The sequence below is a fragment of the Capsicum annuum genome, chromosome 1 (genome assembly GCF_002878395.1).
Source record: "Capsicum annuum cultivar UCD-10X-F1 chromosome 1, UCD10Xv1.1, whole genome shotgun sequence".
Taxonomy (NCBI): domain Eukaryota; kingdom Viridiplantae; phylum Streptophyta; class Magnoliopsida; order Solanales; family Solanaceae; genus Capsicum; species Capsicum annuum.
Window position 1 is genome coordinate 73,202,946 of NC_061111.1, and position 17,604 is coordinate 73,220,549.

Consider the following 17,604-nt stretch of genomic DNA (forward strand, 5'->3'; position numbering starts at 1 on the left):
GCCAATCTATGCCCAAAATAAGGTAAAAGTTGACCATATCTAGCTCTATTAAGTATAATGATATGATCTTATAAAGGATGGTGATAGGACATTTTCTATAGGTCTATTTGGGAACAACTAACTCACCTACTGGGGTAGAAATTAAGAAGGGCTTAGAAAGCTTTTCAAGACCTACTTCAAAATTTACTGCAACTAGTGGGGTCACATAAGAGAGATTTGATCCTAGGTACAACAACTCATAAACATCAAGATGAAATACACAAAGCATACCAGTAACAACATCTAGTGACCTCTCCTACTCCTAATGGGGTGGTAAAGCATAAAACCGATTCTGACACTGACTGCTATTGGTATTAGATGATGCGTTCTGTTGAGGGACTAGGCGACCTAAAGAAGCTGGTGCGCTAGTATCCTGGGCCTAGGAACGAATGTCCCTGTTTCCTTACTTAGAATTTAGACACTCTTTGATTCCATGTCCCAACTTACCATAACCATAACAACCTTTCTATCCCAACAAACACACGCCAAGATGATTCTTACCACACTTAGCATATGAAGGATAACTGGGTTTTCCACTCACACTATTCTGAGATCTGGACATAGAAATCTTACCCCACTGTTTCTGCCTAGCTCTAGGGGAGAGAGCACGGGCTGAAAATGGCACTGGCATAGATGAGTGACTGAAATTGTGAATGATTTCCCCCTCTAAACTTTGTCTGGCCATAATCAAACTGTCTGGTTCTAGCCTTCTTATTTCCCCTCTCTCTCCCCTCAAATTTTCCACCTTAATCTACTAAGCATCAATCATCAGCCTAGGAAGATCCATATCCTCTATAAGCATGGCAGTCCTACACTCCTTGACTACCAAACTAGATAGTCCAGTAACAAACTTACTCATACTCGATCTAGGGTCAGCAATTGTACCGGGGGCATACTTAGACAACTGGTTGAACTTAAGGCACTACTATTTTACTATCATTGATCCCTACCTTAGGTTCACAAACTCTTCTACCTTAGCTTATCTCATTTCACATGGAAAGAACCTGTCTAGAAATGCATCCTAAAATACCTACCAACTTATAGGAGCTGCATTCTCACCTCTACCATTCTTCCACATAACTACCCAATTGTATGCCATATCCTTCAGCCTATAGGATTCCAACTCTACACACTCCTCCTCAGTAATATGCATAATCTGGGTGATCTTTTTTTCTTTTCTAAGTAAAGTTATGGGTCCTCACCTACTTTTGACCCAAAGAACTCAGGCAGATTCATTCTTATAAAGTCACAAATTCTGGCTGCTGCTAAATCCCTATTTTGCTGAAGTGGGACTGCCGCCTGATGGTTACCCTGAATATTGGCAATCACATCTCAGGCGAACGCCTGTAAGGCAACTCAAAATTTAGTATGGGATATATTCTCATTCAGAGGGTCAGCGAGCTGGACTGGCTGGTTATTATTTCTACGTGCATTAGCTCGGTGAGAAGGCATTTTCAAATATCATGTAAGAGAACGAGTTAAAAGCAGAAAGAGACACTATAAGCACGATAGATAATGAAAGAAAAGGATGATTTCCTAAAATATCCTATAGACTCTTGGTCATAAATGTGGAGCACTTCACACCCATGATTAAGAATCTATGTAACACGGCTTGTCTGACTTCCTCAGACTCTTAGAACCTTAGGCTCTGATGCCAAGTTTGTAATGTTCAAAAATGAGTCCCGAGATGTCACACAGTGCTCAAGATTACGAGTAGGCTCATGCTAACCCTGTAAGCCTTCTACAAAATTTATAACTCAAAATGGGAAAATAAAAACATATAATCAATGCGAAAGTCTATTTGATCTAAGTAATAATTATCTGAACATAATATCTGAAAGTATTAGACTCAAAAGTCTGAACAATCAATACTAAAAATATGAATTATATCTAGTAGTCTGATAAGCCTCTACTACTAATAACTAGAGAGCTATTGGGAATATCCCCCATCAGATTCAAACTTACTAAAAATACTAAATCAACTACTATAATAAGATAGAAAATCTGAATAACTGGATCCCCAAACTATGAGGACTCACCAACTGTCGGGATGTAGATGGAGATGCTCGAAATAACTCATGCTTCTAAAACTGAGCACGTGAACCTACATTATTAAACATTGAACCACATAGATATATATGTGGATCAATACTTCTGGAATGTACTGAGCATATGGGGGTGAATGCTTAAGTAAAACAATGAGTAACTATATAAATTTTTCTCATAAACAATGCATGCTAAGTAATAATGGCTCACTTAGGCTTAAGTATTTGAAAACTGTAATCATAAATCATGAATGATAAAACATACTATATGAATATTGTGAGCCACTACACTTAGTTCCAAATCTGTACTTGAAATCTATTTTCAAAGTATACATGCTAAGCGTAAAAGGACTCACCTTCGTATCTGTAAATTGAAAGCTGAAATCTAGTAGCTAGTGACTTATATTAAACAATATCTGATCTTTACACTTAGTTTTTAAAAGATTTTCTTTAGTCTTTACTCTTTTCTATAGGGAGGTTCTTCTAACAGACATACACTATGTGAGCTATCATAGTTTCTAACGTCTACTTCCCTTATGGGAAAATCTCATATTGGGGAGAGGTGTCATACTCTTGCCAGGGAGTATAACCTAAGCTAAGTGATCACATCTGGAACTATCATCCATATAGAAATGAGAATAATCTGACAATCTGAACCTACGTTGGCTTGTAGTTTTGGGGCATGTAGACATACCCAACTTGGTGTTAAATACTACTCCCTTTAATATATATGCGCATTCTATAGTAAAACCATTTTTAAAACTATTATAAGGGTTATAGCACAAATCACTTGTGTATCTCCTTACTATAAATTGTAATTAAAACTAAAAAGTGGATTCCATATTTAAGCTGAGGATCAAAAGATCAAATCTTATTCAAAATCTGGATATAAAATAATTATGGGATGCTTAAAAGCATAATCTTCTTGAAATATCAACATTTAAACTAGAGCTAAATAACCCATGCTTCTAATTCATGTCAATCATCATAAAGTTTAAGCTAAATAATGAAAATCTTGGAAATTCAATTATAAATCTGGAAATTAATGTCACACGCATAAAAATATGAAAGTAGACATGCAATTTAACATCTAAATAACTTGTAATATCAAAATCTTCAAATAACAATATTTGGGTATGAACCCTAATTTGAAACTCATGTAAATTCATGTGAAATTAACCTCAAAAATTAATTTTGGACACAAGGATGAAAGCATTATCCTTGTTGAAAACCCCACATACCTTAATGAATAAATGGATGAAGAAGCTTAAAATTTGAGTTCCTATTTGTGCTCTTGAAGATTGATTGTTGAAGATCTTGAATTGGAAATATTATGTTGTGGGTTATCTTGGAAAAAGAATGGTGGAATTTGAATTTCTTGAGGTTTAAAATTTAAAGTTCTAGGGTTTCTTGGAGAGAAATTTTGATAAAAATCAGTATATAATGCTTAGAATAGGATTAATCTAGTATTTTACATGATTTGGGTGCTTGGGAAATGACTAGGTTTCCCTTTGAAAAATTAAGTTTGGAACTAGAAATCTTGATTTTGCACTCCACCGCGACACAGCGACATCACGGTGGCTTACTGGGAAAGGGACGAGTGCCATTTTGGGCTCTAGCGCGATGCGGCGGAATCGCATTATGTCACTGGAAAAGGACAAGTGCCATTTTGCACTCTACCGTGATGCGGTGCTATGCTTCATCATGATTTTAGGCGCGACACTGGCCAATCATGGTTGGCTACTGGAAAGGGACGGACGGGATTTTGGGCTTTACTGTGATGCAGTATAATCACGGTGCTTCACTAGAAAATGAACAATTACGAATCTGCACTTCACCGTGATACGATGTTATCGCGGTGGACTACTATTTTTTACTACAAACGTCATAACATCTCACTCGAGTATTGTATTTAGGTGAAATTAGTATCATTAGAAAGCTGATTCAATTATCTACAATTTGGTGGATCGAGAGCTGGAAAATTCTACATGTATCAAGATCTATACATTTTTTAAATTTGACCCTTGACACACTATGAGCTAAACGGGACTAAGAAAAGTATAGGGTATTACATAAGTGTTCAAAGAAAAAGTTTTGGACTATTGCTCAGTCTTCAACTAGCGCCCTAGTGCCCAAACCTCTAGTCGATCGGTTATTCCAGAATTCTTAGCCTAATAATAGATCGGGAATGCAGGGTACTCAATCTCAAGGTAGTGTAGCTCAGCCATATCGGATATTTCCATGATGTGGAACTTTCAATAAATATCACCCAGGTAGGTGTCAATTGGAAAGGTTGGTGTGTTATACTTGTGGTCAGTTGGGCTATTTTCAAAGAGATAATCCTCCGCAAGAGGAAATTTTGGTGTTTCTAAGTCTCAAGGAAATTTCTCAACGCCACTGCCTCCTAAGTGTACCACTTCAGTTATTGGGGCCGGTCGCAATCGGATGTATGCTTTGTCCAACTGCCAGGATACAGTGGCTTTGACAGACGTGGCGACGGGTATGTTACAAATCTTCTCCCGTGATGTATATGTGTTGCTTGACCCAGGGTCTACCTTGTCTCATATGACCCCATATGTGGCCATTAGTTTTAGTTTTGAGCATGAAATCATTTTGGAACCTTTCTCTATTTCCACCCTTTTTGGTGACTCCATTGTGGCTAGGAGGGTGTATAGAAATTGTGTTGTATCCATTTGCAATTGTGATGTTGTGGCAGACCTTATAGTGCTTGATATGATTGACTTTGATGCCATTTTAGGAATGGATTGGCTTCATTCGTGCTATGCCACATTAGATTGTAGAACCCAAAAGGTTACTTTTTCCTTTCCAAATGAACCAGTGATTGAGTAGAAGGGGTATTCTTTAGCACCTAGGGGGAAGTTCATATCTTATCATAGAGCTTGGAAGCTTATATCAAAGGGTTGTCTGTATCATATCATTCAGTTCAAAGATTCCACTACTGAAAGTCCTTTCATCCAATCTATCCCTGTGTAAATAAATTCCCAGAAGTTTTCCCCAGTGATCTCACGGGGATATCACCTGACAGATAGATAAATTTTGGTATTGGTCTATTGTCGGACACTCATACTATTTTAATTCTTCCATATAGAATGGCTCCTTCAAAACTAAAAGAATTAAAGGAACAGTTAGAAAACCTTCTTAATAAAGGCTTTATCCATCCAAGTGTCTCTCCCTGGGGTGTTTCGGTGCTCTTCATGCGTAAGAAGGTCAGTTCACTCCGTATGTGTATAGACTACCGTCAGCTCAATAAGGTCACTATTAAGAATAAATATCCTTTTCCTACAATTGATGATTTTTTGACCAACTTCACGGTTCCAAATGTTTCTAGAAAATAAACCTTCGTTCAGGGTATCATCAGTTGAAGGTTAAGGAGGATGATATTCCCAAGACAATTTTCCAAATTCGATATGGCCATTATGAATTCCTAGTAATGTCCTTTGGATTGACTAATGCCCCTGCAACTTTCATGGATCTAATGAATAGAGTATTTCATTGGTTTCTTGATTTGTTCATCATAGTCTCTATTGACTATATTTTGGTCTACTCCAAGAGTGAGGAAGAGCATGCCAATCACCTCTGAATCATCCTTCAGACCCTCAAAGATTGTGAATTGTATTTTAAGGTGATGAAGAACAAGAGCATTACTGCTGTAAAGTTGATTAGCCTGAAGAAAGGTAATAGGCTGAACAATCAACAAAAGTTGAAGTGTGCTTTGGTTTGGTTCGTGCACGCGATGATGTTGGTAAAAGACCCATCAAAGAAGGTGGATTCGGACCACATCAAGATAGCAGCTGATTTAGAATTCTTTGGGAGGTATCCATAGGGAAAAGAGTCCTTTGGGCTGACCTTGAGCTATCAGAAAAAGAAAATTGATTTGACCAAGCAGAAATAAGCTTTTGTCAAGAGAAATAATGCATCCTGCGCATTATTTGGCTTTCATGGGCGTTTTTGGTACTTATAATCTACCATCTTATTATTTTATTATAAACTCCTACATATTTATACAATAATACACAGACACTGTAGATTTACTTATGCTTCTATTGATTGTAGGTTTGGATATATGAGGCCTTTCCTCATCTGGGAAGGTACGCCGCCAAGTCATTGGATTCTCCTCTGCCTATTCCCCATCTTCTTAGATGGCACACGTTGAAGTGCGAAAACATAATGGAAGGTGGCCCATTTAAGTACAAAGGAAACAATACAAAGGTAAAATTATACTTATTATGATATGATAATACTATTATTATATTAGTGAATGTCGTGTAATTTATTTTTATTTTTTATAGATTGTGCACCCATACCTTACCCCTACTGTCCGTGATATGGAGCAGAGATATATGAAAATATTTAAGCCATACACGGATGAAGTTAAGGATACATCCATTGATACGTTGAAGGTGCAGCTAAAAGGCGTGATTGTTCTCACTTCATCAGCGGAGGCCACAGATGAAGACGAAGATATGGGTGGCCACCATTATGTTCTAAGTTCGGCACGTACTTGTGATCATGCTGGTTCAAGTGGACTCAAAACTACACCAGACGCTTCTAATGATGATGACCTATGCGAGCATGTTGCTTTGTTAGAGAAAAGTATACTACATATTTCTTCTTTTGTTAGAGATTAGAGGTTGAGGAGAATCAAGAAGAATAAGAAGAATCAACAAGATAAAGGTAAATTAATTTATTTTTTTCTCTTCTAATTTAATTTTCTAGCATATTTTTTGTAATATTTTCAAAATAATGCAGTGCACCTCGACAGTCCCCCTCGTAGCTGGCATAAAGTAAACCTCGAAGAACTTATACTCATAGTGATGGACATTACTGCAGTAGATGAGAAAGTTAAAGAAAAGAAGAAAGAAGAAGAAATGGAAGAGGAAAATATAGCATATGAATAAGATGCGAAAGAAGATAAAAACGATAAGGAGATTATAGCTAAAGAAGAAGAAGAAGAATAAGAAAATAAAGAGAAAATAAAATAAGATGGTGAAAAGAAATCAGAAGAAGAAGATAAAAATGAGAAGTCAGTTGATGAAGAATTAGTGGTTGAACAGGAGGTTAAAAACATTAAAGAAGAGAAGAAATCATCAGAATAAGAAGAGAAGGATAATGAGAAGAAACAAGTTGAAGAAAAGGATTAAAAAAATGAAGAAAAAGAAGTGGATGTGATGGGCATTGTTGTGGAACTCAATCAAGAAAACAAGTAGTTTGGTGGATTTGGAATAAACAATTTTCTTAATGATTTGGTGGTTTTAGTGATTTATTTTTTATGGATAATAGAATTACATATATTTGGCATGTCAACGATGACATTTACTAATGAAATAATCTCCAGTTATTTCATTATCTCGTTAGATTAAATAGTTGACTGCATTGCGTTACCAGTTCAGCTATTATCCTAATTTATAGTGGTTGATTGAAAATAGTAGAAGTTGTTCTCTATAATTTATAGACTTAACATACTATCGATTGAGTAAATCGTATATTTACAGTAACTATCATGGTTTATATAGGTCGATCATAAAAGACATAGACATAATTTTCTATTAATTATAGATTACACCCACGATTGATTTAAGAAACCATACATCTATTTATTCAGTTTCCTATATCCCTATTACACCTTTCCAGAAAGCCAACAATTAAAACAAACCATACAATTAATTTTTTAGGCCTTTCTCTTTTTCCTTGGCCAAAATCAACATTTACTTTACTTTATCCCTCACTAGTTCGACTCCTTTTAGTGATCCTTTCAAGTAATTCCTTTTCTCTTTGGCTTCTTTTAGCAATGTCATGAGTAGATCTCTATTTTCTTCAGATTTCCAAAACCTTTGGAGTATATGGAACTTGGAAGCGCCTCAAAAATTTTATGTTGATGGGCTGCTCATTGGTGAGTCTCTGTCAATCCACTTAAAAAAAGAGCATCCATCATTATCCTTTCCAATCGCATAGTTAAAGAATGTTTTACCTGAATTTCAATTGGTGCGTGACTTCCTAAAAACATCTGAATTGCCACAATGACATATGTAGGACACTTTTTCATTTTATTTTTGGGATGCTTGAAACATTGTAGTTTTTAACAAAATTAAAGCCAAAAAAATCAGTGTTAACACAAAAATAGCCTTTCTTTTATAGAATAGAAAAGAGAGATATTACCGTTGGATGTGATTTGACGTGTACTTTATTACCATTGTAAAAAATCTAACATTTAGATTTTTGTTACTACTGGACTTGTTTCATTGACCTTAATTATAATTGATGCCTTCTTATGCTTTTGGTAGATGATGCACTACATAGATAGACCGTCTGGCATAAGCTAAGAGTTAATTCCTTAATAACCACACTAGACGATGCGACATATTCATCGACCATAACTAGTACATATTATGAGAAGGATTATTTAATCAACAAAATAATAAATAATTAGATTTTATGCAATTAAAGGAGTTTGAACAAGTTATGTGATCGTAAGAGAGTCCACGTAAATTGGATAAGGTGATCAAAGATGTGTGAGGTTGGGTAGTGGTTGAACAACAAACATGTTTGGGGCAATGTTTACCCAAAGCACAAGTATGTTGTGGAGAATTCATTTGTTCAACCACAACTCATCACCTCACATCTTTGATCACCACTTTCAATTTATGTGGATTCTCATACGATCACATGACTTGTTTAGTCTCATTTAATTGCATAATATCCAATTATTTATTATTCTATTAATTAATTAATCTTTCTCAAAATATGTGCTAGTCGTGGTCCACGATTAAATATCATAGTTTAGTTATTTAATTGTGGAAATAGTTTACAGTCTATGATAGACTATATCATGTCGAGTACATAACTAAGCATAGTCTAGCATACATGGTGTACAACTTCATTAATAAATGAACTAGACTAGGACACATATTTATAGACCATGACTAGCACATATTTTGAAAAAGATTATTTAATTAATTAAATATTAAGTAATTGAATTTTATGCAATCGAATGAGCCTAAACAAGACATGTGATCGTATGAGAGTCCACATAAATTAAAAGTGTTGATCAAAGATGTATGAGGTGATGAATTGTGGTTGAACAACCAACATCCTTAGGGCAATGTTTACCAAAGAACAAGTATGTTGTGAGGAATTCATTTGTTCATCCACAGTCCATCCTCACTCATCCTTGATCACCTTCTACAATTTATATGGACTCTCATACGATCATATGACATGTTTAAGATCCTTTAATTGCATAAAATTTAATTATTTATTTTTTTATTAACTAATTATTCTCTTTTTTTCAAATCTACTACTAAGGGCAATAAACCAATATGGTATATTATTGACAAGGCTTACAGTTTATGATATACACTGGAAATAATCGATGGACCTCATAGTGGAATGCATCGATTACGTAGATGTTCGCACATAGATATTGAGCTCTTAAATAACAAACTACATCGTCTTTGCATTTAATTTTGTATAAATCAACGTAGTCGCGGATAGACCAGATTCATTTTCCATTAGCATATATGAATTAATTTTGACATCTGACAACTATTTCGTTCATCTTCTAATAGGGTAAATTGCGAAAATTCAAAAAGAAAATTGTAAAATGAAAGTGGAGACAAATGCAGGAAACATGAAAATACTTCATTCAAAAGTTCATTGCAATAGTTTAATACCATATTTATAACAAAATAACCCCGGATAGACCAGATTCATTTTCCATTATCATATATGAATTAATTTTCACATCTCACAACCATTTGATTTATCTTCTAACAGGAGAAATTGCAAAAATTCAAACAAGAACAAAATTGTAAAATTAAAGATGAGACCAATATAGGAAATAAAGATACTTCATTTATAATTTATTGCAATGGTGTAGAACCATATGTACAGCAAAAACAGCAAAATAAAAAAGCTTTCATCTAACATATTCTTAACCATGAAAGCTTCTCATTGCAATGAACTTAAAATAACAAAACAATATAAATTAAAACCTAAAATAAGGGGATGGTGGAGGATGATCATCTCCTCGGGCTCTATGTTGATCCACTCCATAATCGCCCATAAAAAAGGAGCGATACTCCAAAGTTCACGTTGGAAGTCCTCCCTGTCCTATCCTAGACCATAGAAGAGAAGGTTTAGGTCGTTACGGGGGAAGAGAAGGTCGTGGTTATGCTGGACCCTCCTTCTTGGTCTCAATAGAATGCCTGGCATCTTGATGATTTAATCTATTTTATGTGTTGATGAAGATGAATTTTGGGTATAGTAGATGGGTGTTTACATAGACCAAAATAGAACCCTTTGGTCTTCCCACCCAATGGTAGGTAGATGCATGGATCGGTGAATTTCGAAGAGGTAGCGTATATCCAATCGATCCAAGGTGTGAGTGGACGTGCAACAACTTTTTTGATGTATAACAAATGCTTAATTGTTCATCTATCCCTTTGAATATTTAGGGTTTTTAATAGACTTTATATGGGATCAATAATAAACTATGTGGTAGACAAAGAATACTAGCAATAGACCTAACACACAATATATGTAATACCTTAAAAGGTCGATAATAGACACAAAGTAAAATCGATAAGACTGGATTAATCAGAACACTGAAGTGTTTTCAAAATGCGTACAGTGCCATGACTTATAAAAACACAAATTCATACAAGTGTAACTATGATTTGTTGTTGTTACAAGTAGTTCTCTTGTGCCCGGGTCTCTTTCACAACGAACACTTGTTCCTCCTCTTCGACTTGAAAGTCTCTCCCACGCTCTTAACATATTTTATTTTCTTCCTTCCTAGATTGGTGACCACAAGAGGCGAAATAATGTTCTCGTGTAGTAATTCTTATGGCATGCGCCATTTGGACTCCAAAGGAACAACATTAATAGATTTCAAATACGCAAGAAGGTGCTCTTCCATTTTATACAAGGGCGAAGAGTAATCATAGACTCTCAAACCATAATCATCATTGTGCTTCAATCTCAAAGAAATCATCGCATGAGCACATGGTATTTTGACCAGCTCAAACTTCCTGCAAGAACACGACCTTTCCAGTAGGTCAACTTTGGTCGTACAGCCACTGCTGAACACTGTGAATTGTCTTTCGTCCCCGCTTATATTCTCCACATAGAAGGAGTTTCCTTCGCTTATATTGTCCCTTAAGATCTTTTCGGCGGTGAGCACAAATTTTTTATCCTTAGATTTGACGACATAGGCACGCCTCTCCCTAAATATTTCACCAAATCTCTTAGCAATCAAATTGAATATGGATGCCATGGGGTACTCCCTTTTGGCAATCAACATAGAGTTCATTGCCTCGGCAATTGTTGTGGTCATCACGCAAACCTATTTCTGGGGAAATATGCCCTACTTCATTTATCAAAACCAAGTTCATGCTCGAGGAAAAAGGCTGTCTCAAGACAATATTTCTTGAATTCCTCAAAATTATTGCTAAACTCAAGAGAATTTGCCTTTGCACATTGTAGAATAAATAAAGAAGTTCTCCGCAGTGGTGATTTACCCAAAGATTTTCACCTAGGTGCCTTATGTAGTACCCGTGATGAGCATGGTTGTAAGATCTTGCAATTCCGTTGGCGATGCTCGTGTGCCTATCGAAGATAAAGCACAAATCTAGACCATTGACCACAATAGACTTCAGCTTCTCAAAGAAGAATAGCTAAGATTCATCGTTCTCCTTGTCAATGATGCAAAACGCAATGGGATAAATATGGTTCTCGGTATTCTGTGCAACTGTGCTTAGCAGCATCCCTCATACTTACCGTGTAAATGAGTGTCGCAGACCACAATAACCTTTCTCATGTGGGTGAATGCCCTAATGCAAGGTCCCAACGCTAAAATGTAGTACATAAACCTACAATCGACCTTGTTAACCATGTTGGAATAAGTAGTGTCAACATTAAGAGCATCGATCATGTATGAAAAAGCCGGCAGGCAAGAATACCCATGCTCCATGGTCCCTCAAACTATTTCCTTGGCAATCACAACCCCCAACCAATATTTCCAATAGGTTGGTCTATTTCTCAAGTTCTTGAAAATGATCCTCCGAATCTCACTAGTGTCCGGACCCTTTCCTTTATGATACATGTTCACACGGAGTGATGCAGCAAATTTAGAGGTGATGTTCCTATGGTTGTGCGTGGCGTATTTGACACCGCAACTGTGATCATTGATGTATTTATAGATGACAAATCTATCTATGCATTCATATTTCTTCTCCCGCAACATCTACGCACAACTAAGACAAATGCATTTCACCTTGAGAAATTTGCCGCAGCTTCTCAATGTAGAATAATCAAAAGAATTTCTCACTACTGCTACATCCAACAATAATTTCATCTCCTTTTTGCTGCTAAATGTTTGATATAGCTGAAAAGTAGTTCTGTTGGAGAAGGTATGGTTAGTTTGTTCTCCCAATCCGCACTCTCCTCCCGCTTCTTCAGAGAAAATTAGATCTTACAATTCTATTGAATGATCTTCCGAATCTATTGGATGAGCATACAAACTCCCATCTTCAAATGAATCATGTTTGTCGATTGTCGCCTGTGGTGGTGGGATTGTCGGAGACCCCGGGATGACTTTAATCCTCAATGATGGCCTAGAGTCATCGGTAGTGACATCCAACATATATAACGACACATGCCGATCACTATTTATGAACGTGAGATGTATTTTACCCTGCCCATTTATTACATAGCTAATTACAACGTTCTTTGGCTAGAAATCTAATTACGCTTTGAACTATGTCTCGTATGAACCATTGCGACGCAGAGGGATAGACTCTGTCTCCTTGCTAGATGATTTCCGTTTGTAATAGTTGGGACCCTCCTCCCACACATCCTTATAATTACCACCCACAACAATTGTCTCATCTACTTCCATAATAGACCATACTAATCAATAATAGATTAAGGTATCGGTCTATAGTTGGTCGATTACTGGTCGATCAATGGTATGAAAGCATCCGTACAAAGACGTGGATGGACTGGTTTTGGATATAATCAATGCCCTCATAGCTCTGGGATGAACAGATGTATGTGTAGGACTTCTAAACTACTGAAATATATCTAATGACGAGAAATTAAGTAGATTTGAAAAGCTTTTCAAGCTAGTAAAAATGGTGAAAAAAAATTTTACATTTGTTTTTCAAAAAGGATAGAACAATAATGGAGGCAATGATCAAGAATGGAGATTTTCAGTTGTGATGAGAAACTTTTAGTCAGAAAAGTAGCCGAAATTGGAAATTATTGTTGAAAAGGGAGCTTCTATTGGTGGCTTCTTGGATAATTTTTTTAATTTAAATAGGTAAATATGAAAAAATAGTGGAAAATATTAAATATTAAATGGATGAGGTGGGGGACTAAAGTGTAAAATTTAAAACTTGTGTGCTAGGTTTGTATTAAGAAGTGATGATGTCATATTAGTGTCTAGACACCTAATTTTTCAAGACGTGTCTAAATGTCTAAATAAGTTTTGAAAGTGTCTATTTTGCAAACTATCCCAAGTCATTAGGCTTTTATGCCAAAAAGGCACTTTTCAAAACTATTTTTCCATTTAGACACAAGTTTTTAAAAATTTGTCACATACCCACTTTAATCCACATCATCAATAACTTTTCCAACTCAATAAATTCACCCACAAGTTTGTAATAATACACTTTAACCTAATATTTCCAACTTAATAAATCCACCCACAAGTTTCTAATAATACACTTCAACCCACTCCATCATCCACCATTATATAATAACAAAATATCTAGGTTTTCAAAAATAATTTAAAAAAATTCAAAAGCTTAAAATAGAAGGTTCTTTCCCTCCAAAAAGCTCTGATTTAGGCCACTTTTTTGTGTTATTTTTCGACGATTAGCTCTAAATTAGTCCACAAACATCATAAACTTGTCCATTGCATCCATTGTTACCCCATTTGTTTGTTATCTTCTCAAACACACTTTCCACCATTGTTAAAAATCTTTAAATCACTCACATTACTCAAAACCACTTTAGAAAGAACATTACAATAGCTCAGGCGACCCCAAGTTCATTTCTCTATTCCATAAACCCAACGATCATTGATTAGAAGCAATATTTGTAATTTCAAGGTTTTTGTTCGGATATCTGCCCAGTCATCGACCACTCATCATCATTCATCGACCGTGCATATATCCTGACATAAACCATAAATCAATCGTCGATCAAAGCATAATTCTAGGATGTCTATTACAGAATTTATTCTAGTTTTTGGTGATTTTATGGGAAAATAGGGTGGAGACTCCCAAATGTTGGAAATGAAGATCTTTTACCAAGGTGATACTGCCCATTGTTGTTCACCACAATGGTTTATATGATGAATTAGTTGCAAGCGTAATGCAGAGTAGGTATCTAGATTGTGCGTCGAGCAACGTGGTGATTAGTTATCTAATGCATTCAAGGGAAAGGTGAATCCTATTATCATAAATAATGATGTGTGTGTGTTGATGCACATGATGAATGTTGATGAAGATGGATTTAGGCCTATTTTAAGGATAAATATAGTTGAGAGGTCCTTTGAAGGACCGCTGAATTCATCACCACCCCTACCTCGGCGCCCGACAGTCGACAACAATTTGAATGATTACAAGAACGATGGCGATCATCTAATTAATATGAAAGATAATTCTATGCATATGGAAGAGGTTTCATCAGACTCAAAAGATGCAGAAGAATACTGTGGAACAAGATCATAACTAGGACATTCCTTTATCAACAAATCCAATTTCTATTGTAATCAAACATTCACCGACAAGAAAGAGCTCAAAATGCTACTAGGCGGAACAGTCGTGAGGCAATCTTTTAATTATTGTAAAGAGAAGAGATGCACCAAATTCTTGATGGCAAAATACCTATCTCGTGGTTGTGCTTAGTTGTGGTGCGCAAGGAAGTACGAAACCTCAGACAGATTTTAGATATACAAGTATTTTGGGTTGCAAATGTGCGGTGTTGAACACGCCACCCGCAGGCATAATAGAATCTCATCCAAATTGATTGTTTCATTATGCATAAATAATTTTTAAGATGGTAAGGGTCCAACCATAAGATAAATTCAAAGGATTGTGTTTAAGGAGATGGATTACAACATATGCTATTGGATGTGTTGGAAAGAAAGTGTAATTGCAAAGAACATCATTCGTGGGACACCGAAGCACGGATGTGTTTGTTTGTCGGCTTTTTCCCACATGGTGGAGTTATTGAATCCTGGGTTTTCTTACTCTATCATGGTAAGCCGGATGGATGGATCGTTAATTTAATACTTTTTAGCATTCGGAGCTTGCATACGAGGATATACCTACATGAGAAAGGTAATTGTCGTGATGGCACACATTTGTATGGAAAGTATGGGGGTGTGTTGTTGAGTGCTGTTGCACAGGACACCAAAAATCATATCTTTAAAATTTTCTTTTGTGTCATGGATAAAGATAACGATGCTTCTTAGACCTTCTTCTTCGGAAAGTTCAAGTCTATAGTAGAAGATGAACCAGATCTATGTGTCATCTCCGATTGGAACATTATCATTGCCAATGCCTTCTCCCATGTTTACAGTCGTGCATATCTAGACTTTGTATGAGGCACCTTTCTGAAAATCGTCATGTAAATCAACACTGTGGAGAACATGTTTATCTATTCTATTATGCGGCAAAGGCTTATTTTATTGATGATTTTAGCGAGCATTTTACGGAATTGAAGAATAATTTCCTTGAGGAAGTACATTTACTTGAAAATGTGCTTGGTTTTGAGAAATGGAGTAGAGTATACTTCCCGAGAAATAGGTACAATGTGATGACCACAAATATCGCTAAATCACTTTACTCGGTATTGATGGATGAATGGTTGTACCCTGTGTTGTACATATTTAATTCAAGGGCAAAGGTACTAATATACCCTCGAACTTTAATAAATGATACAAATATACCCTCCATCATACTTTGAATATAAATATACCCTTACTGTTAATGAAAAGGTACAAATATACCCTTATCACTAACAACGGGACATGTGCCACGATCGTGTTCCTCTGAAAGTCTTCATATTTGTTTATAAAGTTTTCAAGAAATTTTTAAGAGGAAAAGGCCACGGAAGCAAGCAACTCTCCGTCAGCAAGCCTGCTACTCCTGCCTACTTCATCAGCTACTTGCTCCATGATAAATTGATGGATCGAATTGAGTAATCTTTGTGTGGTTGAATTATTATTTAATATCCTTATAGATTAAACCACACAAAGATTACTCAATTCAATTCATTAATATAATTAAACCACACAAAGATTACTCAATTTAATCCATTAATTTATCATGTTTATTTTTTTCATGCCCTTACAAGAGTACTCTATTTGTCCCATTTTACAAAAACAAACTCATGTTTGAAGTGAAAATATTGTCATCAAAGAATAGTTAGTTATTACTATTATTAATTTATCGAATTAATTAATCTTTGTAAAATTATATATATATATATATATATATATATTTATATTTACATATATATTTATTTATTAAAAATAAAAATATATAATTAATTTTTTATTAAATATTATTAATTTTTTAATACGTAAATGACTTATAATTTAATCAATGCTTTTTTGATTTAGTATAATGGACAATTACTATAAAATAATTATTTTTAATAAAATGATCCGAATATGGAACGGAGAAAGTAAATTATAAAAATGTAAAAGGTAAAAATATACCCTCAAACTTTGATAAATGGTACAAATATACCCTTATCACTAATGAATGAACACGATCGTGACACATGTCCCGCCGTTAGTGATAAGGGTATATTTGTACCTTTTTATTAACGGTAAGGGTATAGTTATACCCAAAGTATGAGGGAGGGTATATTTGTACCATTTATCAAAGTTTGAGGTTATATTTGTACCTTTTCCCTTAATTCAATTGCTAGAAAATTTGGTGAAAAGTTTAGGGAACAACATGCCTTTGTCGACGGTACAAACAACAAATTCGTCCCTTATGCGGAAAAGATACTAAGGGATAATAAGAGTGCGAGCAATTCCTTCTATGTGACTAATGCAAATGGGGGTGTCGACCAATTAACGATGTTCGGGAATGGTGTTATTGCCAAGGTCAAGCTCTTAGAGAGGAGTTGTTCTTGTCGAAAATTTGACATGGTAAAAATATTGTGCGAACATGCGATAGCCGCTTTACAAGCAATGTATGGTGATAGTGAAGGTTATGGTAATCCCATCTACGAGTACTCTTCGCCAATTTATAAAGTTAAAAATTAGCTCCTTGCATACTCAGAAGCTATTAATATTGTCCTTCCAGAGGTCGAATTGACTGTTCCATAGGAATTGTAAGACACTAATATTTCTCCACTCTCCTACGATCCTAAACTCGAAAGGAAGAAATTCAAACGCATTAAGGGCGTTGGTGAGACATTCAAGTCCAAAAAAAGGAATAGGTGTTCAATATGAAAGAAATCCGGGAACAAA

The 17,604-nt window shown here is 35.5% G+C and overlaps 1 protein-coding gene across 1 annotated transcript; it reads right to left on the minus strand.

Moving 5' to 3' along the window:
• Positions 1–10,947: 10,947 nt before the first annotated feature.
• On the minus strand, positions 10,948–11,439 carry LOC124897777. Its single transcript, XM_047411153.1, has one exon. The coding sequence runs from the start codon at positions 11,437–11,439 to the stop codon at positions 10,948–10,950; it is 492 nt and encodes a 163-aa protein (XP_047267109.1).
• Between the last annotated feature and the right edge of the window lie 6,165 nt (positions 11,440–17,604).

Coding starts and splice junctions, on each gene's coding strand:
- LOC124897777 (XM_047411153.1), bottom strand. CDS start 11,439: ATGACCACAACAATTGCCGAGGCAATGAACTCTATGTTGATTGCCAAA.